Source organism: Mesoplodon bidens (genome assembly GCF_964165515.1).
Source record: "Mesoplodon bidens genome assembly, chromosome: 1".
Taxonomy (NCBI): domain Eukaryota; kingdom Metazoa; phylum Chordata; class Mammalia; order Artiodactyla; family Ziphiidae; genus Mesoplodon; species Mesoplodon bidens.
This window is the reverse complement of record NC_138176.1, coordinates 27279954-27305221: the sequence shown is the minus strand read 5'-3', so window position 1 is coordinate 27305221 and position 25268 is coordinate 27279954. Positions and strand designations below refer to the sequence as shown.

The following is a 25268-nucleotide window of genomic DNA, read 5'->3' as shown; positions in this document are numbered from 1 at the left end:
CGCCCACGTGGCTGGCGGGGGCCACCCGGCCTGTGATTGGTCCAGAAGGAGAGGCGTGGAGGCGGGGCGAGGGGCGGTTCCCGGGCCGAGGCCAGAAGTGCACCCTGGCCAAGCTGCCAACGCGGGGTGCTTCTGGTAGCAGTTGTCTCAGTACGTTCCTCCCGGGACCAGGTAAGGGGTCTTGGGAGGAGTCCGCCTGCCACATATACCTCCAGTCCCCACATCCCGGAGGGAGCTTGCATTTCTGTCCTGACTCTGCCCTGGCGGGGCTGCAGCGCGGGCTGGGCTTTCACCTGCTGAAGCCACGTGGCAAGAGAAGGGTCTACCTGTGGACCTCTCCTTTACGGCCCCCAGCACCTTCGTGTGCCGGGCTGAGGGGCGGGGGAGTCACGGGTTGCGCACCCATCTCCACACACCTGTGTTAGAATCCGGTCTGGAGGACTCCTGGTGGTGGGAGGCTGCCTGTCGGAAGGCAAGAAGCTGCTTGAGGACTGGCCCTGAGGGCTGGGGTGAGCTGATAGCGGGGGTGAAAGACGTTTTGGGAAAGATAGTTTCGTTGAACTACGTTGGACCGGTCGGTGCGCCGTCTGCAGCCCCGGAGGAGGCAAAAAGGGACCTGCACTTACAGGCAAGAAACAGTGGGAGGGATTCTGGGTGCTACCTCCCACCCCTTCCCCGTGCAGAGGACAGAAAGAAGAGTTATAACATTTGTGCCAGGTCCTATTCCAGACCCTGGAGACACAGCAGGGGGCTAAATCTGCCCCCATGGAAATTACATCCTTCCTAGTGAAATGCTTTTCATACAAGATTCCATTTCATTCTCACAACCCTAGAAATTGGTTATTTTAAGCGATAAGAGTGGGGACTTGAACCTAGTACTTTCTGACGAGGAATTATTAAACACCATTATTGTATTGTCCATGTTGGAGGAACAGAGTGGTTTATACCTGAGATGTAAATCCAGAAGTTTTTAAGAGCAGATAAAGTGTGGGCATGGATGATACACCTTGAGATTTACAGATGTGTGTGTATGTGCCTCTTACCTACCTCATTGGGTTCTTGTGAGGATTATATGAATTATTATATGTCAAGTACATAGAACATTGCCTGGCACATGGGAAGTGCTATATGGGGCTTAGTTTTTATTTTTTTTATTTTTTGGCTGCACGGAACGGCATATGGGATCTTAGTTCCCAGACCAGGGATCGAACCAGTGATCCCTGCAGTGGAAGCAGGAAGTCTTAACCACTGGACCGCCAGGGAGGTCCCATGGCTTAGCTGTTGTTAATAGCTTCATCCAGGTTTTGGGCTTTGCTGCTTTTATGACCAGCAGCCTTTTCAGCCTAGTTAAGATCATTGGAATGAAGGCAGATTTTCCCTGAATGGTCCTTAGCTTTTTATGCATTCAAGTAAAGTATTTTTAAAAACATCTGCTACCGGCATACCTGCTTCAGATGCTTGGAGAGAAAACTCAGTTCAGAACCTTGACTAAGGAGGTGCAAGGTGAATGGTTAATTCAGAGCATGTACTATTTTCAATCCACCCATCTCTAGCCTGTTGGTTCTTTTGTGAAAGAGGCAAAGCAGACTTCTCTTTCTAAGTTGCCTGGTGTCTAACATCATGGTTGCCTCGGAGTCACATGACTGTACAAAAGCATATACTACCAGGGCCTGCTGGTTTAATTATTAGTCTCATTCTCCAACTTGCTCTAGGCAGCCTTGACAGCAGCCCTCGCCATCTCAGTGGTCTTTGTGTCTGAACTTCTTTTATTTATTTATTTATTTATTTATTATTTATTTATTTTTTGGCTGCATTGGGTCTTCGTTGCTGCGCGCGGGCTTTCTCTGGTTGTGGCGAGCTGGGGCTACTCTCGTTGTAGTGCGCAGGCTTCTCATTGCAGTGGCTTCCCTTGTTACGGAGCACGGGCTCTAGGTGCTCGGGCTTCAGTAGATGTGGCACGTGGGCTCAGTAGTTGTGGCTCGCGGGCTCTAGAGCACAGGCTCGGTAGTTGTGGTGCAAGGGCTTAGTTGCTCTGCGGCATGTGGGATCTTCCTGGACCAGGGCTCGAAGCCGTATCCCCTGCATTGGCAGGCGGATTCTTAATCACTGCTCCACCAGGGAAGCCCTGTGTCTGAACTTCTTGAGTCTTTGACTCCCATCTTCCTCTGATGGGAGTACAAGCGATGACATTTTGTTTTTCTCCCTACCTGGGGATTCAAATAGGAAGATCTTGGATACTTCCCCCGCACTTGCAAAAGGATACAACAGAAGAGGTTCGGAAGCCTGTTTTCCAGACTCTGATACTGTCTGCCAGAGAAAATCAGCTCTCCCTGGAAGGACGAGCATTACTTCAGGAGAGGTAAGTAGGTTATATCATTTTTTTAATCTTTTCCCTTCTTCCCTCCCTTTCTTTCTCTTTCTCTCTCTCTTTCTCGAGACAAGCACCCTGTAGTGGATAGAGGACCTATCTAGGTGACCCTAAGCCTTGTAACCTGTGGTCGTTTTTTTTTTTTTTTGGCACCGCACCCTTAGCGGTGAAGGGCAGAGTCCTAACCACTGGACCTCTAGGGAATTCCTGTCTAAGCCTTGTAACCTTGGGAAGATATGGCCCTAGCTGTTGTCAGATCTTTGGATAAACAGGACTGGATCTGTTTCCTATTCATATTTATATCTGCCACAGTGCAGGACCACATGTGCCACAAATGCTCACCATGCTGGCTCAATCCATGTGAACCTTCCTAGGCATCAGTTTCCTCATCTGCAAGCTGAGATCCCTAATGTCTTTGAGCTGTGACGTTCTCTAATCGTGGAAGGAAAGGGAGGTATTGGTTAGTCACCTGTTTGATTTCCACCTCCCCCTGTTCCCTGTAGCGGAACCCTGGATGTAATAGTCACCTTTTTAGGAAGTATTAGATATGGTTCGTGTAGGAAGAGGGATCATAACTGTTGAAGAAAACTTAAGACCAGTAGGACTCAGTATCGGAGGGGTAGACAATTTGCAGCTTTGTGAAAGAAAGCTTCTGTAACCAAGGCAGGTTCTTAGTTTGACAAAGAAAAGGGGGAACATCCTTGATGCCCAGAGAACCCAAGATAAGTTGGAATGCATTTCAGGCAGGCAGTAAGTGCTTTTAGAGGGCAGATGAGGGCTATAGCGTGAACCTTATAGTCTGTTAGGGGAGGCAAATTTTACACTGATAACTGTAAAATAACAAGAAAATGACGATTACAAAAACCCAGCTTGCTTCAAAGGAGGACAGGATGCTATGGGAGTATGTAACAGAAGGGCTTGAGTTTGCCCTGAAGGAGTCACGGAGCTGCCCCATTGGGGGCTATTAGCGTGGGGGGAAATGTTGAGACATAGAATTTAGATTTTTTTCCCTTTATGTTTTACAAAAGACAGGACTGGGCAGTTCCTATCCTGACCTTGGTAATGAAGGCAAAGGTTCTTGCATGCTTTAGCAAATGATTACCCCCTCATGGTAGAAATGCTTCCATTGTGAAAGTCAGAGGACTTTCCAATGTTGGATTGTTGGGTTGAGGGTGGAGAGGGTTGGCTGAGAAGTGTGTGTGTGTGTGTGTGTGTGTGTGTGCGCGCGCGTGCGTGTGTTGAGGGGGAGGCATAGCATTTGGGACTGTCTGTATCTGGTGCGAGTGTGGGTCTCTGTAAGCCAAGGCCAACTCCTTTTCCTTTCTGTAGAGTGAAGGAAAGTGAACTCTTTCCCCTCCTCCCACCCCTGGCTTCAGTTGGGACTGGGTGAAATGTCTTTGGTCTTTGGACCAGCCTGCAGGAGCCGAGTCAGCCTGTCCCCAAAGGGCAGAGCCCGGAGCTTTCTCGTGGGCTCTGTGGTGGGGTGTGAGAGGGGGAAGCCGGAGTCCTGGCAGTGGGCTCTTGCTGTGGGCCGTCTGACTTCCCCCGAGAGGTTGCCACCGAGTCACTGAGCCAGGGCCCCCCAGGGGTGCTGCGGAACCACCGCAGTGGGCCTCTCCTCCCGCCTGGGGAAGGGGCTTACCCTGAGCCATCAGCTTGCTGAAGTCTCTCCCATCCTAACAGACAATCTAAAACTTGATCGCCTCTCCCACTCTGCCTCATCTGTTGGCTTCTCCTGCCTGCCACCTCTCTGGTTGTCCTTTCTCATCTTTTTGTTGGGTTACCTCTTAAATATAGTGGTTTTTCAGGGTATGTCCTTGGATCGCTGCTCTTCCCAGTCTGTGTATTCTCCTTGGAAAACTTTATCTTAAACTACCTGCCACCCCCGTGCTGCTCCCTCACTGTTTTACTTCTAACCCAGATCTCCATGCTGGATTTTAAGCCTAAATATCCAATTGCTGACCGACTGGACCTCTTTTTTAGCAAATACTCAAAATCTTGTGCTAAGCGTTGAGGCAACGGTGGTGAGCAAAATGGACGCAACTCCTGGCTTCAGGGAACTTATGGCCTAGTGGGGGAAGTGGGCATTAATGTAAAACCACAGAGTATCATGACAGACTGGCATGGCTGTGAAGGAAAAGTATGGAGCCAACAGGGCTTATAGCAGAGCAGTGGATCTAGTTGCATGGGAGGGAGGAAGGGGGTCCTTCAGAGGATTCTCTGAGGAAAGGAGGTGTGAGCGAAGATATGAAGGACGGGTAGGTGCTTCCTTGCAGGTCACTCAGACTGTCTCTGCAGAGCAAAAGGCTACTATTTTGGGGGGTGGGGGGAGCCCTTGAAATTATTTGCTAATGCACCTGCTTTTAAGGCTGCCGTTTATTCTGAGGTGAACTTCCTTTGCAGCTGTAATAACCCATGGGTCTTTATTGAGGTAGTGGTCTTGGGTGGAAGTTTCCTTTCATTCTACTACTTAGTATAAAACATTTATTTTTTACTAGGTCTGCAGCTTCCATCAGCGATATGTTTCCTTTCCCTAATATGAAACACTGGCTTTGTTTGCTCAAGTCTGTGAGTGCTTTTGGATTTAGATGATTGTATAACTCAAGAAGATAGCTGTTTTTTTTTTTAACATGTTAACCACTATCATTTTCACTGTATATACTTTGGCACTGAATTATTACAAAAATTACTTCTGTTATTTAAAAAGACAGTGTTTTCAGAATGAGAAAAACAAATGGCCAAAAACATATGAAAAGATGCTTAACCTCATTAAGAATCAAGAAAATACAAATTAGGTACTTCTCTGGCAGTCCAGTGGTTAAGACTCTGCACTTCTACTGCAGGGGGCACAGGTTTGATCCCTGGTTGAGGAACTGAGATCCATTATGCTGCATGGCGCAGCCAAAAAAAAAAATTTTTTTTTTTAATTAAAAAAAGAAAATACAAATTAAAACAACAATATTGTTTCTGCCCATCAAATTGGCAAACAAAGAAAAGATTTATAATACCCATTTTGGTGAAAGTTTGACTAAAGCAGCATTATCATACACAACTGGTGAAAAATCAATTTGTATTATAAAGACTTAATTTAAAACATGTATATCCTTTGATCCAGCAATTCCACTTCTAGAAATCAATCCTAAAGATATAGTTGCCATGGGGACTTCCCTGGTGGCTCAGTGGTTAAGAATCCGCCTGCCAATGCAGGGGACATGGGTTCGAGCCTTGGTCTGGGAAGATCTTACATGCCACGGGGCAACTAAGCCTGTGCGCCACAACTACTGAGCCTGTGCAGCTACTGAAGCCTGCGTGCCTAGAGCCCATGCTCCGCAACAAGAGAAGCCACTGCAATGAGAAGCCCATGCACCACAATGAAGAGTAACCCCTGCTTGCTGCAGAGAAAGCCCTCGCACAGCAACGAAGACCCAAAACAACCAAAAATAAATAAAATTTCTTTAAAAAGACAGCATTAAAAAAACGATACAGTTGCCATATACACAAAGTGGTGTGTGTAAGGGTGCTCACCGTAGCAGTGAAAAACTGAAAATAACCCAAATGTCTATCAAATAATGAAATTAAGGCACATGGAATATTATATAATCACTAAAAAGAATGATAGAGTTGTATATCTCAAATGGAGAATTCTCTAAGATATTAAACGAAAAGAAGTAAGTTGTGTATCTGTGCCAGATGGTTTATTGCTCCTTAGCTCCAAATCTACCCTTCTTCGCCCTGTTTTATGATACTTGGTGTTGTAAACATTTTTCCTTTGCCCTCTGAGATGATTTTAAGCTCCACCAGTAGAGGGCGCCGGAGGAACACTGATGAGGAAGGGGTAGTCTTCCAGGTGCCTGGGTGCTTGCCTATTATCAAGTTTCAACAGCACCCCACCAGGCAGCTTCCCAGTGAGTTTCAGCAGCACCCGTGTGGGTGTCTTCCCATTGAGTTCCCTCAGCATCCCTGTGAGCAGCTTCCCAGAATCTCAGTGGCTTCCTGGCGAATTTCATCAGTCCTCCAACTCAGCATTCCAGCACATCCAGTTTCCTGCCTGCCAGCCCTTCAGTGGGCAGCAAACTTCGAAGAGGATAGCTTTTTAAATCTTGCTCAAGGTGTGCCTGCGAACTTGTAATTCAATATATGTGGAAAATCCTCAGGTGATTTTTTTTTTCACGAAAAAAAAGACAAGTGACATAGTAGTAGAAGATATAGAAGTAAATCTGAAAACTATTCCTTAAAAAAAAAAAAAAAGGATGAGCAGGTGTTATTTAGTGAAGAGGGGAAGGAATAGCACCCTGGACTAGCGTTTACAAAGGGACTGAGACAGATGGCAGCCTCTTGTGTTTGAGAAAGTCTCATAGCACTTGAAACTCAACATAAGGAAAGTCAAACTCACTGTTTTCTCCCTTAAAGCCTATTTTTCTATATTCTGTCTCAGCACGTTATTGCCCTAGTCAGAAACCCTGGTATCACTCTAGGTATTTGTGATGGGTCAACTGGGCTAGGCCAGAGAAACTCCCCAGGACCGCCTCTCTGCTATATTTCCAGCGGAGGGGCCTCTGAGGGAGAAGCAGCCAATTTGTAACAAACACACTTTCTTTTAGTTATTAGACCAAACACTGATTTAGGTACCGTGGTGAAGGGATTTTGCAAATGTAATTAAAATCCCTAAGTGGTTGGCTTTGAGTTAATCTAAAGGGAGATTATCCTGGGTGGCCTGACCTAATCAGATGGAATCCCTTTAAAAAAGGGCTGGGCCCCCCGCCACCCTGAGGTTAGAGATTCCAGGAGGGAGGTAGGTGGGTAGATAGACTGATGGGTATATGGATAGATAGAAAATCTCCTATTGGTTCTGTTTCTGTGGTTGAGCCCTGACTGATAGAATATTCCTCCTATACCCTATCACTTAGCAAATCCTCAGATTCTGCTGTTTTAAAAGCTTCTCTTCTTTTGATCCTCCTCCCAGTTCTGGTGCATCTGGGTTCATCTGAGCCCCACTTCTTCTTGCATGGATTGTTGGGGGTTCGCTTCCAGCTGGTATCTGCATCCTGTGAGGTCCTGCCATACCCTATTTACTTTCATATGATTTCCCAGATTGTTCATTCTTTTTTTTTTAGTATATTTATTTACTTATTTTTGGCTGTGTTGGGTCTTCGTTGCTGCGCGGGCTTTCTCTAGTTGCGGCGAGCGGGGGCTACTCTTTGCTGTGGTGCGCGGGCTTCTCACTGCTGTTGCTTCTCTTGTTGTGAAGCACGGGCTCTAGGCGCGCGGGCTTCAGTAGTTGTGGCACACAGGCTCAGCAGTTGTGGCTTGTGGGCTCTAGAGCGCAGGCTCAGTAGTTGTGGTGCACAGGCTTAGCTGCTCCACGGCATGTGGGTTCTTCCCGGACCAGGGCTTGAACCCATGTCCCCTGCGTTGGCATGTGGATTCTTAACCACTGCACCACCAGGGAAGTCCCCAGATTGTTCTTTCTAAACTACACATCTCATCTAGTCACTCTTCTTGAAATCTTTTAATGGCTTCCTGAAATTTTCAGACAAAAGTTCAAAAGCCATAGCTTTTTTTACATTTTGCTCCTCTCAGCATATAGATCATACTTCTTTTGAAATTTTTTTTTAGTGGTTGCCCTAGAGTTTGCAATATTCATTCATTTACAATGAATCCAAGTCCACTTTCAAATTATACTGTCTCACTTCACTGGTAGTGCAAGTACCTTATAATAGAGTCTTCCCAGTTCCTCCATCCCATCTGTTGTAGCGTTGCTGTCATTCATTCACATATTGATAAGCTCTAGTCACTGAACACTTCATTGCTACTTTGAATATATTGTTATTATTTTGAACAAATTGTTATCTATTTGTTAACTGTTAACAATTAGAATAAGAAAAATAAATATTTTATTTTATATTTAATTATTCCTTCTCTGACACTCTTTGTGTAGGTCAGACTTTATGACCCATATCATCTTCTTTCTCTCTGAAGAACTTTTAACATCTTGCAAGTCAGGTCTATTGGTGACAAATTCCTTCAATTTTGTTTGTCTCAGAAAGTCTTTATTTCTACTTCATTTCAAAAGGATTATTTTGCTGGATACAGAACTCTGGGTTTTTTGTATTTTTTTTTCTTTAAACATTTTTAATATTTCACTCTGCTCTTGCTTGCACGGTTTCTGAAGAGAAGTCCAATGTAACTCTTATCTTTGCTCCTCTATAGGTAAGGGTTTTTTCCCTCCCTCTGGCTTCTTTCTTGATTTTTTGTAGTTTGAATATAATATGCCTGGGTGCAGATTTTCTGATAGTTGTCCTGCTTGATGTTCTCTGAGCCTCCTGGGTCTCTAGTTTCGTTTCTGTCATTAATTTTGGAAGATTCTCAGTCATTATCACTTCAAATATTTCTTCTGTTTTTTTCCTCCTCTCCTTCTGGTATTCCTCTTATATGTATGTTGCAACTTATGTAATTGTCCCAAGGTTCTTGGATATTCTATTCTGTTTTTTTTTTTAATTCTTTTTTTCTCTTTACTTTTCAGTTTGGGAATTTTCTTTTCTTTTCTTTTTTTAAATGTTTATGTATGTATTTATTTATTTGGTTGCACTAGGTCTTAGTTGCAGCTCGTGGGCTCCTTAGTTGCGGCTTACGGGCTCCCTAGTTGTGGCATGCATGTGGGATCTAGTTCCCTGACCAGGGATCGAACCTGGGCCCCTTGCATTGGGAGCGCAGAGCTCTATCCACTGCGCCACCAGGGAGGTCTCGGGAATTTTCTGTTGACACATATTCAGGCTCACTGATTCTTTCCCTGGCCATGTCAGGCCTACTGATGAGCCCATCAAAGGCACTTTCATTTCTGTTACAGTATTTTTAGTTTCTAACATTTCCTTTTGGTTCTTTCTTAGAGTGTGCACCTCTCTGCTTCCATCATCTGTCTGTTCTTTCATGTTGCCCACTTTCCCATTGGAGTCCTTAGCATATTAATCATAGTTATTTAAAATTCCTGGTTTGTGGGCTTCCCTGGTGGCGCAGTGGTTGAGAATCTGCCTGCTAATGCAGGGGACACGGGTTCGAGCCCTGGTCTGGGAAGGTCCCACATGCCACAGAGCGGCTAGGCCCGTGAGCCACAACTACTGAGCCTGCGCGTCTGGAGCCTGTGCTCTGCAACGGGAGAGGCCGCGATAGTGAGCGGCCTGTTCACCGCAAGGAAGAGTGGCCCCCGCTTGCCACAACTAGAGAAAGCCCTCGCACAGAAACGAAGACCCAACACAGCAAAAATAAAAATAAATAAACTAAAATTCCTGGTTTGATAATTCCAAAGTCTCTGGTTCTGATGCTTGCTTGGTCTCTTCAAACTGTGGGGTTTTGTTTGTTTTGTTTTGTTTTATTTTTTTGCCTTTTAGGATGCCTTGGCTTTTTTTTTTTTTTTTTTTTTGAGGTACGCGGGCCTCTCACTGTTGTGGCCTCTCCCGTTGCAGAGCACAGTCTCCAGACGCGCAGGCTCAGCGGCCACGGCTCACGGGCCCCGCCGCTCCACGGCATGTGGGATCTTCCCAGACTGGGGCACGAACCCATGTCCCCTGCATCGGCAGGCGGACTCTCAACCACTGCGCCACCAGGGAAGCCCACTTGTCCTTTTTTGTTGAAAGCCACATGTGTGTGAGGTTTTACATTTTTCTGGTGAGGAGTTAGGTTGTGATTACTGTTTGCTAAAGCTGTAGGGGTCAGAAGTTAAATTTCCTCTGGTGTCCTTGTTTTTGTCTCCCCTGTTGTCTTTGGGCTTCTAGACACCTCTTCTTAAATAACATCTGAGACTTGCGGTTCTTTCTGTTGTTAGTTCTCCCTGTTATTATAAGGGAGCCCTATACCACCGACAGTGTGAGGGGAGGGGGAGTGTTCTATAGTCCTGTGATTAGGTGCCCCTGGACCTTCACAAGTCCTTCTCAGGTTCCCCTTACTCTCTTTAGGTGAAATAGGAAAGCTAGAAGGGGTGGAGTTGGGTGTTTCTCTTCCCCCCAGTCAGTTAGGTTCTGGTGAGACCCAAGGTAGTTAGGCTCTGGTGAAACAGGCTAGGCTCCTTTGAGGGCAGGCCTTGTTAAAAATCGCAGAAGCCTCTGGGTCTACTTCAGAATGGCCACTTTTCCCATTTCCCTGCCAGAAGCACTAAGGAATTTTTCTCTGATCTTCAGCCTGAGAACCTGGTGGGCTCCTGGAGGGAAAACTCACAAAAGTGTGTCTCCCCTCACCACCACCAAAGATTGAATCCCCCTGGAATTTTTAACTCTCAAGCTTGTCCACACTGAACTTCCAGCAATTTGTCAATTACAGTTTAAGTTTCCTATGGTACTTGCCCCAAGGGGTGGGCTTCTGTTCCCACTAAGCTGTGATTCTCTGTACCTGCCTGTCTCTCCAAGTTTGGGGGCAGTGGTTTGCCCTGTGACCTCAATTCTCTGATGGTTCTAAGAAGAGCTGTTGATTTTCAGTTTGTTCAGCTTCTTTTTGTTGTGAGGACAGGAGTGACCATTTCCAAGCTCCTCACATGTCAGACCCGCCTTAGTTTTTCAAGTCATGGATTCCAGAACCTAATTATAGGCAGGGGTTCTGAAGTTAGTCAGGCTGAATTAAAATCCTGGCTCTGTCATTGGCAAGTGCTTGTGTGACTTGGCAAAGTTACTTACCTGTGCCTTGGCTTTCTCATCTATAAAATGGCTTTAAACGTAAGAGTATCTCTATCTTATAGGGTTATGGTGAAGATGAATTCAGAAAATGCACGTCCGGCACCAAGCAGAGTGTCTAGTGTCAAGTAGGAGCTCAGTAAGTGTTAGTGTTGTCACCATCATCATCAGGTCCCCATGTGCACTGTGTGCTTTAAACACTGGCTCTTCTTCTTGCCGGGGGTACCTCTCCTCCATCCATCTGACTTTTATGCATCCTTCAAAACATTGTTTATTTCTTGTTCTCACAAAGCATGTTCAGAATCCCTCATCCATTTTAGATAAGGTGATCTTATAATTTATCATCCAAACTGGGACACTTTTGAGGTTGAGGGGGTGCTTTTAATAATTACCACAGGAGGGCTTCCCTGGTGGCGCAGTGGTTGAGAATCTGCCTGCCAATGCAGGGGACACAGGTTCGAGCCCTGGTCTGGGAGGATCCCACATGCCGCGGAGCGGCTACGCCCGTGAGCCACAACTACTGAGCCTGCGCGTCTGGAGCCTGTGCTCTGCAACGGGAGAGGCCGCGACAGTGAGAGGCCCGCGCACCGCAGTGAAGAGTGGCCCCCACTTGCCACAACTAGAGAAAGCCCTCGCACAGAAACGAAGACCCAACACAGCAAAAATAAATAAATTAATTAATAAACTCCTACCCCCAACATCTTCTTTAAAAAAAAAAAAAAAAAATTACCACAGGAAAACAAGCCCCGGCAAACCAGGAGACGCAGTCACCTCAGTTTTAGTACCTCTTCTCTGGCTTTCTGCTGCTCCCCGTGTCCATCAGCAGCATTGTCACACTACTGTCCTTGTTGACTTACTTGTCTCTCTCCTGTTCTGTAACGCCTTGAGGGCGACAACCATGGCCCGGGATCTCTCATAGGGCCAGCATGCACCCCCCCCCACACACACACTGAAACGAAGGTGATCATGCCATTGTCCTCTCCATCTTTATCAGTGATTGTTTCTACTTTCAGTGTGATCCCATGCCTCTTCCTCCTTCACATAGAGCTCTCCTACCTTCTGGGGCTTCACTCACATTCCACCTCTTCTGGGAAGCCCCCCTTGATGTTTGTGTCCCCCCTCCTCAGCTTCCTCTCATCTCCTGTGCTTATTGTTGCTGTATGTATTATCTATTGTTCCACAGGTGGGCTCTTGCTCCCCAGTCAGACTCAGCTCCCCAAGGACAGACACTGTACTGTCCCTTTTCCCAGCCTCGCCCACAGCATGATCAAGCACCAGGCTGGCCACGAGCAGGCACTCAGGAAACACATGTTGGTGCCCAGTTGCTCAGACTGGTGACCATTCACTGGACCCTTCCTGAGCTGAGTCAGATGGTGCTAGCGGCTAGTGAGAGCCGTCAGTCTACCATAGCGGGAGGTGCTAAGGGCCTCCAGGGCAGGCTTTGAGGGCAATCTTCATTTTTCCTCTGTTCTTGAAGTCCGCAGTTCTATGTGTGAGCAGGATGGAGGCTGACCTGTCTGGCTTTAATATCGATGCCCCCCGTTGGGACCAGTGCACTTTCCTAGGGCGGATGAAGCATTTCTTCAATGTCACGGACCCCCGCACCGTCCTGGTACCAGAGTGGGAGCTGGACTGGGCCAAAGTGATGGTGGAGAAGAGCAGGTGAGCGGTCAGGGGAGTCGGCTGGGGGCACTGGGGCGACGTCGGTGGGTGCCCTAGGGGCGAGGTGGAAACGGAAGACGAGGGGCTAGGCAGAGAGCTCAGGGAGGACGAGGAGCTGAGAGCAGGATGACTCGGGGCCAGGGGTCAGGAGGTAACACCACCTGTGGTCCTTGGTGGCAGGATGGGGACTGTGCCCCCAGGCACGCGAGTGGAGCAGCTGCTCTATGCCAAGAAGCTGTACGACTCGGCCTTCCACCCTGACACCGGGGACAAGATGAACGTCATTGGGCGGATGTCCTTCCAGGTCCCCGGGGGCATGATCATCACGGGCTTCATGCTCCAGTTCTACAGGTGCGACCCGGGAGCAAGGCAGCGCCAGGTGCAGCTGCATGGACCTGTTAGGCAGGGAGCCATAGTAGGATGATAGTAATAGCCGTCTTTATGGATCCCTGACCAGCTACCAGGCACTGTGTTAAATTCTTTGCATGTTACCACCTCATTGAATCTCAGCTACCCTACAGGGAGGTACTATTTTCATCTCCATTCTATAGATGAAGAACTGAGGTTCTGGAGAGGTTATATGACTTGTCCAAGTTCACACAGCCAGGAAATAGTGGTGCCTGGCTGTATAAACTGAGGCAGGCCTCTCAAGAGTGCTCAACGGATGAGCTATTGTAACTCCCTCTTTAAAAAGTACTTATTCAACAGTGAATTTAATGTATTTGTATAATGTAATATCCAAGTAAAAAAATTGGGACACCCTTTCAGCCCAGTGGGGGAGAGAAACTTTCTCTGTTGTTCCCCCTTTCTCTCTTCCCTCTCCCCGCTCTCTCCCCCACGTATTCAGTTACCCAGTGGTTGAGCCAGGCCTTGGTCCAGGTGTGGGGAGTATAAAGACTTTAGTCCCTCCCTTCAAGGGGTGCCCAGTTGTGTTGAGACCAAGATGTAAATAGTTACCATCCAGCTTGCCAACTGGTAGGTTAGGGGTAGGATATGGGGTGGTGGCAGCAGAGAGCATAGAATGACTAACTGTGTCTCAGGAAGGGCAGGGGAAGGGTTGGGAAGGTTCCAAGGAAGAAGAGATCTCTCAACAGAGCAGGATTCAGCCATGTATGGAAAGGGTAGGGGGTGTGGATGCTCCAGTCAGAGGGACAGCCTGTGCAAAAAAGCCCAGCTGCATGAAACAGCACGGGAACAGCTTGGGGAGCGGCAGGTAATGTGGTTGGACTGGTGTGCCCCAAACCCTCTTTCCATCCTGCTCTCTGCCTCTCCGGGCCTCCCTCCTGGTAGGACGATACCGGCAGTGATCTTCTGGCAGTGGGTGAACCAGTCCTTCAATGCCTTAGTCAACTACACCAACAGGAATGCAGCTTCCCCCACGTCGGTCAGGTAGGAGACCTGAACCCCAGGCCATCCATGTGGGCCTGGAGCAGGTGGCTGTCCTCTTGCCTCCAGGGGAACAGCCCTTCTAAAGGGTTCCAGGGCCGTCAGTCCTCCCTGGGTGGGACCTGCCCTGGGCAAGTGAACAGGTCTCCCTTTTCAGGGTTTGGAAGTGTTAGGCTGACTAGGAGAGTATCTTTTTCCTGGACCAGTTCAACATTCATTCATTCACTCATTCATTCATTCATTCTACAAATATTTCCTTGAGTGTGTATTAGGTGCCGGGCATGGTTCTAGGTGCTGAGGATACATTTGAGTAAGACATGTGTGCTCTCTAGAGTTGAAGGTCTTTTAAGAAAACAAGCCTAGGGACTTCCCTAGTGGTCCAGTGGTTAAGACTCCATGCTCCCAATGCAGGGGGCACAGGTTTGATCCCTGGTCAGGGAACTAAGATCCCGAATCCCACATGCCGCATGACGCGGCCAAAAAAAAAAAAGGAAAACAAGCGTAATAATCTCAGACTGTGATTGCTGCCATTAAGGAAATAAATAGATAACAAGACAGAGAACAGCAGAGGGGCATCTGTGTAGATAGGCTGTTCAGGGAAGTCCTTTCTGCAGAGCTGACATTTCAGCTGAGTTTTGAAAGATAAGGATTTAGCCATGCGAGAGCCCAGGGAGGAATTCCCGGGATAGGGAGTAGCAACATGCAAAGGTTCTGAGCAGGAAGGTGTTTGGGGTGTTTAAAGTACTGAAAGGAGGCCAAGGGGACTGGAGCAGCTGAGTGAGTTGGGGGGAGATCACAAGGTGAGGCTGGGGACAGACCACATGAGCTTCTCAGGCATGAAGCCACATTTCTAGCCTGTATCACTCAAGGCATCGTCCTGCCCTCAGCCAGCTAGGGTCCCCGCTCCTAAACATCTTCTCTCCTCCACTAGGCAGATGGCCGTTTCCTACATCACTGCCACAACCGCCGCGGTGGCCACTGCTGTGGGCATGAACACGTTGACAAAGGTACCGTCTGGGGTTGCTGTGGGCACGGTGGCCACGAGGGGGCAGCAAAGTCCTAGGGACAACTTTTTTTTTTACCAGGCAGGGGCCCTTTCCGGTCTGGATGAGTTGGGTTTGGCCAGAGCCCAGCCAAGTAGTGGGAGATTCAGCAGGGCTGCGCCCGTGTGGTCTCTCTCGGGCCTTTGAGGGAGTTTGGGTTCCCCGACTGGGTGTCAGGATGCGAGGCAGTAGCGAGGTCTGATTTGCTCTATCTTCCTGAAGCCCCTTCCACCCCCATCTCCAGGGAGCCTGACGTACTCCCGTTGTCCTCTTCTCCCACAGAGAGCCCCGCCCCTGGCGGGCCGCTGGGTGCCCTTTGCCGCTGTGGCTGCGGCTAACTGTGTCAACATCCCAATGGTGCGACAGCAGTGAGTACAGGGATCCCTTTCCCCCCACAGACCGTGAGGCTCGCAGGGGAAGGACAAGAAACCAAGGCCGTGGGGGGCTCGTTGGGGCTGAGGTGGGTGTGGGGAGGGCTGCCGAGCTGCGCTTCTGAAGGTTGCCTGAGGGCTGGCGGCTCCGACAGTGACAGCTGCAGGAGTGGCGGGTGACTTAGGTTTCATCTGTGATGGGTGTTGTGGGTATGGGGAGCAGGGGTGGGGCGTTCGCGAGGACCTGTGGGGTTTGGCACTAGCTCATGTCCTTTCAACTGCAACTGTATTTAAGTTGTGGACTCGGACTACTTCCAAAGCCCTGGGGATGCCTTACAGAATGAAACGCAGCAGAGCGAGGTGTCCAAAGATAGAACAGAACCAAGAAGCTTTGAGGAAGCCAGAGGGGCAGATAGAGGTTTTCCAGGCACCAGGCTCTAAGCGTCACAGCAGGAAAGGGGAAAGGAGAAACCCGCTGTGTCTCACAGCTCTTGTTGCTTGACTAGAGAAAGTATAGATGTTCCTGTGTTATAAAATTTAATGATGTAGTAGAGGTAAAGCACCCCAAACAGCGCCTGGACTGTAAGAAAATGCTGCATTAAGCGTTAGCTACTGCTGCCCCTGTTGCCATCAGTGACTTCCTCGTCATCACCAGTTTCTATAAGGCACATTTTCTTGGAATGAGTAGCAAATGGAAAGTGATCACAGCCGCCCTTGCAGAAAGAGCACACCACAGAATAGTCCTGCACGCGCACTGCTCGCCTCCTCTTCCCCCCTCCCCCCCATCCAGTTGCTCCTTCCAACGAATGAATGAGTCCCCACCACCCACCTGGTCTTGGATGGAGTGCTGCCAAGCACCGGCCTGAGACTAACAGCTCCTGTTCGGGAGCAGTCACTGTGTCAGGCACTGGACTTAGCACTTTGCAGGCATTATCTTGTTTAGTCCTCACCAAGTCCCATGAAGTGGGTGCCATGATTATCCCCATTTTGCAAATGCGGATAACTGTGTCTTTAGAAGGATTAGGGGAACTTGCTCAAGATCATACACTTGCTCTGCAGTTTCTGGATTCAGCCTAGGCCGTTGGGGCCCAGTGCTGGCTCTCTGAGCCTCTGCCCTAGGTCATGGCTGGATACCACTCTCTGGAGTGGGGAAGGGCGCTCCAAGGGCCAGCTGCAGGAGTTGGCTTCCTAGAGCTTGAGTGCCCTGGCCTTGGTCCCCTGGTGTGTCACATTGCTGGCAGCCTTCCAGCACCCCTTTCCCATATCCAGCACCTCCTGTCTGTGTTTAGGGAACTCATCCAGGGCATCTGCGTGAAGGACAGGAACCACAATGAGATTGGTCATTCCCGGGTGAGCAGGGGCCTGCCTTTGGGGTGGGAGGAGGGAGTTCCCTCTCAGACCCTGTCCTGTTCTTCGTGGTCAGAGCAGGCCTGGGCTCTACTATAGGGTTGAGAAACCTTCTCCCTGACTCCATCCTCCTTCCCCATCGATTTTCCCTCCATATCTCTGTTCATGTCTTTTCTCCATCGTTTCTGGTCCTGAAGCCATAAAAATGTGGCTGGGTGGGAGAGGGTCAGGTGAGGTCACTCAACCCCTGACAGGTCCATCCCTTCCTCTTTACCAGCTCAGACTTGACCCTGACCCTGACCTAGCCCTCTGGTGCAGCCTGTGGATACTGGATAAGCTCATTCCTGACAACTTACTCTTTTCTGCCCTCAGAGAGCTGCGGCCATAGGCATCACTCAAGTGGTTATTTCTCGGATCACCATGGCAGCCCCTGGCATGAGTAAGATGGGGAAGCCCTCCCATCCTGGGGGACCCTGGAACAAGTGATGGAGACCTCAATCACACTTCGGGTTGGGGGTGGGACCTCAGCCTCTATAGACATGCTTCTCAAACTGGTTTGCTTGCGTGCCAAGAGCCACGGGAGAGCCACACTGTAATTCCTGGAATGTCAGTTAATCAGAGATTTAGTGGAGAAAGTTATTTTCATTTAACAAATATTCCTTAAGTTCCTTCAATGTGCTGGACACAGTGTGGGGTGCTGGGGAGACAGTGGTAAAGAAAAATAAGTCCCCTGCCCTGGTTTTGCTGTCAGCAGGGGCATGTTACAGAGCAGGATACAAAACTTGCTTCAAGATAGTTTTGAGAAGGGTGCTCTGGGCCTGCGGTACTTGTCCTCCTATTGTTATAGGTGTGCAGGTTGAGGAGTTTGGGAAGCACCTTCTGTCAGGACTTGGGGGAGGGGTGGGGCATGGCCATGCCTACAGTCTTCCATTCTTCTTCCAAATGAAAAGTATTTTCTGGAACTTCTGGGGAAGGAGGGGGAATCACTCAGTCTGTGATCCAACTTCGGAGAGGGATCTGGGGGGGAGTCTCACAGCCTTTCCCCTGGTTTCTTCCAGTCCTGCTGCCAGTCGTCATGGAAAGGCTGGAGAAACTGCACTGCATGAAGGTGAGTGGATTCTCCTTTGCATCTTCTCTGCCCAGAACACATACGTGCTGGGGGCTCCCGACTGTCTTACCCTTCCCTCTTGCTCCCACCCTGCACCTCATTCAAGTAGGGCCCATCCCGGTGCCCGCTGGCTGCCCGGTTCTCGGCCTTGTCTGCTGAGAGCAAAGAGAGCCCCCTCCCCACCCTGCAGAGCCAGAGTTTCCCGCCTGTGGGTTTCTAGCTGGGTGACCGGCGTGGGTTTCACCTCGAAGTATGTAAGTCCCCACGTGGGTCTCTCTTTTGTCTGTTTCTGTGCAGAGAATCCGGGTGCTGCATGCCCCATTGCAGGTTCTGCTGTCCGGGTGTTTGTGAGTCTCCTATTTTCTCGGTTTGGGGTTCTATGGTGGGGTGCGCAAGATCTGTCTTCTTGTGTCACCCATGTTGGAAAACATGTACTCCTTTACCTGACTTCAAAAGCGCCCGGGCTTTAGCGCCTGTGGCCCCTCTGGTGCGCTCTCACCCCTTCTTTCTGAGGGCGCCAGGCTGGCACCGTGCACACACTGGAGTGGAAAGTGGAACCCTTGGGGGTCCTTCTGTCCCAGGGTCTCCCCTCTGACCTTAGGTCTTCAGTAGTTTTAGAGAAGAGACAAAAGTGATGAGATCATCCCACCACAAAAACGAAATGAATTACGTGATGTGATCGAGGGGTTAGCTCACGCCGGTGGTAAACTTACACAGTGTCACGTGTCAGTTATATCTCAAGACATCCAAAAGGATGAGCCATCGAAAATGACAGCACAGCCTGGGCCCGTCAGGTGTCCCGGCCTCGCACGGGAGGAAGCATCACGAGTCCGGGCAGCGTTCTGACTGGACATGTCCCAGCATTACTCATGCTTTGTGAGGCCACGAGGCTAATGACAGCAACCAAAGCTAACATGCGTTGGCTGTTTTCTGTGTGCCGCCACTGCGTTGATGTTTCACGTTTGTATTTTCACCTAATTCCCTCAGCCCTCGAGGTGTACATACTGTCCTCATCTCCCTTCCCAGATGAAGAAACTTGCCCACGCGTCTCTAGCCGGTAATTGCTGGAGCTGCAGTTGGATCCTTAGCAGGTCTAACATTATGCCAGGCTGTCTTCTGCTAACTGATTTCCCACTGAGGGAGCAGTTACCATGGGCTGGATGTGTCACACATGTTATCTCATTTAATCCTCACAGTCATCGTGCAGAGTAGGTACTCTTGCCCTCCCTCTGCTGTCTCAGAGGGAACTTGCCCAAGATTGCACAGCTAGGAAGTGGCAGAGCTGGGACACGAACCTAGGTCTGTTAGACTCCCAAATCCTGTAAAACATGGGCCTGGATCCGCATCCTCTGAGAACTTGTGAGAAATAAAGACTCTCAAGCCCTTTCCCAGACCTACTGAATTACCATCACATTTGAACAAGCTCCTTGAGTTCCTTGCATGCCCAGTGAAGTCTGAGAAGCTCTGCCCTCCCTGTTCTCCAACAGCTCGGGCATTCAGTGAGTACAGGAGCAGGACCCTGCGTTCACGCCCCTCGCTGCTTTCCCTATACATCAGGAATTGCCTGTGGTCATTAGGGCTGCTGCCCACACTCCCTGGTGACTCCATTACCTTCTTCATCTGCTTGAGTGATGGGCGGGTGGGATGTGAGGGGGGGTGTAGGGGGTGCTGATTCTATCCTGTGCTAGAGTGAATCTCCAGGCACCAAGAGACCAGGAGAAGGGTTGGAGGGAGAGGAGCTTTGGCGCCAGCTCCCCCTTCCTTTGAGGGGCTCAGCGATGGGGTGTGGGTGGCTCTCTGAGATGCCAGACACCCCCTAATGCTTTGGTTTCTCCTTTCTTCCAGCCTCATCTTCATGGTGCCAGTGGCATGTGCGCTGTTCCCGCAGAAATGGTATCAGCTGTTCATTCCTCACTTGGTTTTACTGAGCACCCTGTCCCTGGTCTCCCTGACCTGCCTGGTGTCCCGAAGGAGAGAGGGAGGGGCAGGCAGGGAGGCATCTGTCCAAGGACAAGTACCTGTCAGTCTAAACTCTGGGCCTCTTGACCCCAGGTGAATGGTAAACTGAAACAGAGCTCCAAGGGGCAGAGGGATGAGTTGCTCACTCCCAGTGGAGCAAAGGCTTCCTTGGAGAGAAGGTGGGGGAGCAATAAGAGACTTTCTGTCCCTGCTGGTTGAGTTACTAGATCCATCTCCCTGGCTGGATCTGGTCTTTGAAATTGAACAAGAGGGTAGGTACTCACTCTGGCTGATGTTTGCCAGAGGGTGGACGGCTTCGACCTCTCCACTTCCCTTGCATGTCCTGGGAAGAGCAGCGGGGGTGGGTGAGGAGAGATGATGGCAAAGGGAAGGTAAGCATCAGACTGGGGTGGTGGGGTGAGGTGGAGTACTAGCTCCAGGAGACCAGGCATAGCCTGAATAGATACGGAGAAGATGCCCATTTCCCTTTCCCTAGTACTCTCAGCTCCGCGGTCACCTGCTACACAGCTCCTGTGTTCTGAGCACCAAGCTTGTAATCTTGAAGAAGACGGAAGTTTAGCACCAGGGAGATGAAGTCAGGGCTCAATAGAAGTAAAAGCAACATACTGTAGTGTACGGAGGTCATGAATAATTCTGATGGAAAATGGGCAAGGGCTTCTTAGAGGCGGCATCTGAGTTGGATTTCATCTGAGGGTAATTTGCTGCTCGTCCAGGTGGCACACTTATAAGCCCCTTCTCTCTTCTCAGTGAATTGCCAGTTTCCTATCTGGAACCAGAGCTCCAGGACACTATCAAGGCCAAGTATGGAGAACCTGTGCCTTATGTCTACTTCAATAAGGGTCTCTAAATGCCCCACCCCAGCAAGGACCAGTCCATACGCATATTTACCAGCTCCTCCTTAGCCACTGTGGATTCCCGTGCCTCATTCCTCTTTGCCAGCAGGGCCTGTAGGCCAGGGTGGATTTTGGGGGACGAGGGTGGGGGTGAGAGGATGCCTCATGCTTCTACCCAGGCGCCTGGGTTTATTGGACTCCAGGGGATAAACGTGAACAAGGGGAGAGAGGCCAAGTCTTCTCTCTGCTCTCCCCTGACCCCTGTCCCCTGGAGACCAGGAGCTGAGACCCCCTCAGGGAGAAGGTGCTGAGACCTGGGGGTGACACTCAAGCAAACCGTTTGGAAAAGTTAGGAAACCTTTAGGATTCTGGTTCCAGCCAGGATTGAGGAAGGGCCCCTCTTCTCTTCCTCCTCATCGGCTCTTAGGCAAGGGAACCTTTCACCTGTGTAGTTCTGGCTCCTTCAGGAAGTGGGAGGGAAGAGGCCAGGTCACCTTGGGGCTCCCCTTTGCTCTTCCCCACTCTCCTCCCCAGAGCCCCCTGGTCAGAAAGCTTCTCTGGGAGTCTTGCTAAATTTGAGTTTATCAGACTAAAACCCAGGAGTTTTAGTGCAAAAAAAAACCCAAAAGGACATTGTGTGAGGCAGCAGAGCTTTGTGGTGCTTCAAGCCCTACCTGTTGACACTGGCTTTGTTCTGCCCCTAAAATCATACCTGATTCTATTTCTCTGTGTCTAAAAGATAAATCCACTGACTGAGTAAAAAGGATGTAGGTAGGCATTAACTGCACATGTTAGTGGGTATAATTTCCTGGCTGCCTCCCTTCCTCAGCCCATCGGGTTAAACACCAAAGAAAGACTGGTGTGTACTGAACAGGAAAGGGAAGTTTTATTTGGATGCCTCTGAGAGGAAATCAACCAGGACCAAAGAGCCTTAAAGGGCACACAGCAAAGCGCAGCCATTCACCCTTCCCAGCCTGGCTGCTCTAGGTGATTTCTCAGGCCCTTGGGGGAGGGGGCTGTTGTGGCTCACCTGCGGCCATGTCTGTATGAGTTTTGTGTAGTAGAATTTACTGACTGACCAAAGGATATCACTGTGAATTGAATGCATTTCTGGAAAGAGCACAGCGAACTGTCTGCACACTGAGTTAATAAAGCCTGGATGGAAAGCAGGATCTGGTTTTACTTTGGCCTTGGCATGGAGGAGGGTATCACAACTATAAGGGGAATCTGTCTGGTGCCCCGAGGCCATTGTGCATCTCCCTTATTATGGAGGAAAAATCCACCTGTCTTTGCTTGAGGCTCCAGAGATCTCCCAGTGTGGGAGTGTGTTGCTCCGGGGGAGGTGGGGGCAGGGAGTTGGCAAACCATGGCTCAAGGGTCCAAATCTGCCTGGTATCTGTTTTTGTGTGTTTGGGAACTAAGAATGGCCTTTACATTTTTTAGAAGTTGTGAAAAAGAAAAAGAATATGTGAGACCCTGTGTATGTGGCATGCAGAGCCTGAAATATTTACTGTCTGGCCCTTCACACAAAAAGTTTCCCCTACTCTGGAGTAATGGTCCTTAAGAACATGCATGAGGTTCGCCTGGAGGGCTTCTCAAAACGTGGATTATCGGGCCCCATTCCTAGAATTTCTAATTATGTGGGTCTGGGATGGAGCCAAGTGAATTTGTATTTCTGGTAATTTCCCAGTGATGCTGATGCTATCAGTCTGGGGACCACTTTGAAGGACCACTGCTCTAAAGAGAAAGGGCCTCCCCCCTGAGGTCAGGATACTGGCTGCAATTTGATTTTTCTCCCATTTAAAAAAATTAAAATTAATTCACGTGACATAAAATTCATCCTTTTAAAGCGTACAATTCAGTGGTTTTTAGCATGCTCACAATGTTGTGCAACTGTCGTTACTCTCTAATTCCAGAATATTTTCATTACCCCTGAAAGAGACTCTACTCATTAGTAGTCACTCATTACCTCATCCCCCAGCCCCTTGCAACCCCTAATTTATCTTCTGTCTCTATGGATTTACCTATTCTGGACATTTCGTGTAGATGGAATCACACAGTATGTGGCCTTCTGTGTCTGACTTTTTTCACTTAGCATAGTATTTTCAAAGTTCATCTATTCTGTAACATGTACAATTTAATTTTGGCTGATGTCTGAGCAGAAAAGTCTGTGTCTTGGAGCTGGCTTCCTTAGGACAGGAGATCTGCCTTAAGCTTTGCTCATTTCCGAAGGCAAATAGGAAAAACATTACCAGAGCTAGCCAGAGCTTGGAAGCAATTCTGAACTGATGTTCTCTCAAGAATCCACAATCTTCTCCTTTCTTTCCCAGCTCCTTAAGCCTCCTGGCATTCCTCCTCTCTTCATAGACAATTACTCTGTTGGAAAAGTCTGGAGTAGATAGTGGTTGCAGTTCAGAGGCAGATTAAAAATAGTTCACTCGGGCTTCCCTGGTGGTGCAGTGGTTGAGAGTCCGCTTGCCGATGCAGGGGACCTGGGTTCGTGCCCAGGTCCGGGAAGATCCCACATGCCGCGGAGCGGCTGGGCCCGTGAGCCATGGCCGCTGAGTCTGCGCGTCTGGAGCCTGTGCTCCGTCCACAACGGGAGAGGCCACAACAGCGAGAGGCCCGTGTACAGCAAAAAAATAAAAAATAAAAAAAATAAAATAGTTCACTCAAACCGCATCTCAGCTCTATCTTGTAAGGCCTCTCTGCTTTCCTTGAATTGGTTCCTGCGGGATGTGGAAAGAAGTGATTAGGGTGACTAAAATGCCTTGGTGTGAGAAGTGCTAATCCAGACTGAGCAGGGTGTAGTGTTTGTCCTGTCCAGTAGCTCAGTTCAAGCCCTCAGGTAAAGGGAGAAAAGAAAGTCAGGACAAAATTCCCTTCTGTTTTCCAAATTGAAACCATTGGGGTTTCCTAATGATGATGATACCTGGCTTTTTTTTTTTTTATTGGAGTATAGTTGATTTACAGTGTTGCATTAGTTTCAGGTGTACAGCAAAGTGAATCAGTTCTAGATATACATATATCCACTCTTTTTTTAGGTTCTTTTCCCATGTAGGCCATTACAGAGTATTGAGTAGAGTTCCCTGTGCTATACAGCAGGTTCTTATTAGTTATCTATTTTATATATAGTAGTGTGTATACGTCAACCCCAATCTCCCAATTTATCCCTCCCCACCCCTTATGCCCTGGTAACCATAAATTTGTTTTCTACATCTGTGACTTGACTTCTGTTTTATACCCTTCTGTTCATTTGTACTCTTTTTATTTTAGATTCCACATATAAGCGATGTCATATGGTATTTTTTTTTTTTTGAGTGGCTTGAACAAGAGACATGTATTTTCTTATGTGCTATAAGTCCATCATAATCAAGGTTCCAGCAAATCTGGTTTCTGGTGAGGGCTCTCTTCCTAGTTTTTGTCCCAGAAGTCACTGAGGTATAGTAAAGTTCTTCAATCTTTTCATTTTTTCTTTCTGTTCTTCAAAGTAAATCAATTTAAATAATCTACCTTCAAATTCATTAACTTTTTTTTTTCTAATTTTCATTCTTGTGTTAAACCCATCAGAACTTTTTTTTTTTCTTTTGTATCAGCTATTGTACTTTCAGTTCCAGAACTTCTAGTGATTTTTTGGTTGTTTTAGTTTTCCTTTCTCTGCTGAGATTCCTCAAATGTTTTCTTATTATATCTGTCTTGTCCTTCAAGATTCATACATACTTTCAATAGCTGACAAAGTTTTTCTTAGCTATTTATTTATCTAAATCGTCTTGGTGTCAGTTATGTTTACTAATTTTTCCTGATTATAATATTTTCCTGCTTCTGTACATATCTAGTAATTTTTTACTGTCTGCTTGACATTATGTATGTTAACTTGAAAACTATTTGGATTATGTTGCCTTCCATTAAAGGATATTAAATTTTTATGTCATATGGTATTTGTCTTTCCATATCTGACTTATTTCACTTAGTATGACAATCTCTAGGTCCATCCATGTTTCTGCAAATGGCATTATTTTGTTCTTTTTCATGTATGAGTAATAGTCCATTTGTGTGTGTGTGTGTGTGTGTGTGTGTATGTATATTGCGTCTTCTTTATGCATTCCTCTGTTGATGGACATTTAGGTTGCTTCCATGTCCTGGCTATTGTAAATAGTGCTGCAGTGAACACTGGGGTGCATGTATCTTTTCGAATTATGGTTTTCTTTGGGTATGTGCCCAGTAGTGGGATTGCTGGGTCATATGGTAGTTCTATGTTTAGTTTTCTAAGGAACCTCGCTACTGTTCTCCATAGTGACTATACCAATTTACATTCCCACCAACAGTGTAGGAGGGTTCCCTTTTCTCCATACCCTCTCCAGCATTTATAGTTTGTAGATTTTTTGGTGATGGCCATTCTGACCGGTCTGAGGTGATCCCTCATTGTAGTTTTGATTTGCATTTCTCTAATAATTAATGATGTTGAGCATCTTTTCATGTGCTTTTTGGCTATCTGTGATACCTGGCTTTTATA

General features: G+C 48.1%; 1 protein-coding gene across 7 annotated transcripts; it reads left to right on the top strand.

Moving 5' to 3' along the window:
* Nucleotides 1–77: 77 nt before the first annotated feature.
* SFXN2 (sideroflexin 2) lies at nt 78–24565 on the top strand. Of its 7 annotated transcripts, none has more exons than XM_081249715.1 (15): nt 78–171; nt 2224–2359; nt 11091–11164; nt 12276–12411; nt 12503–12687; nt 12868–13038; nt 13978–14076; nt 15005–15080; nt 15399–15484; nt 16777–16837; nt 17207–17273; nt 17893–17942; nt 18240–18289; nt 19788–19835; nt 20670–24564. In XM_081249715.1, the coding sequence occupies exons 5-15, from the start codon at nt 12527–12529 to the stop codon at nt 20767–20769; spliced, it is 969 nt and encodes a 322-aa protein (XP_081105841.1). In that variant the 5' UTR covers nt 78–171; nt 2224–2359; nt 11091–11164; nt 12276–12411; nt 12503–12526; the 3' UTR covers nt 20770–24564. The 7 variants fall into 7 exon arrangements, with proteins under 7 accessions (XP_081105841.1, XP_081105839.1, XP_081105842.1 ...); XM_081249713.1 differs by having other exon boundaries at nt 12209–12411; XM_081249716.1 differs by lacking the exon at nt 12276–12411 and having other exon boundaries at nt 12578–12687; nt 20670–24565.
* Nucleotides 24566–25268: the final 703 nt, after the last annotated feature.

Bases quoted from the DNA above. Each gene is read 5' to 3' on its own strand.
- SFXN2 (XM_081249712.1), top strand. From the start codon at position 12,527: ATGGAGGCTGACCTGTCTGGCTTTAATATCGATGCCCCCCGTTGGGAC. The intron at 16,838-17,206 runs GTGAGCAGGGGC...TTCTGCCCTCAG, and splicing joins ATGAGATTGGTCATTCCCGG to AGAGCTGCGGCCATAGGCAT. The intron at 18,290-19,787 runs GTGAGTCTCCTA...CCTTTCTTCCAG, and splicing joins GTTCTGCTGTCCGGGTGTTT to CCTCATCTTCATGGTGCCAG.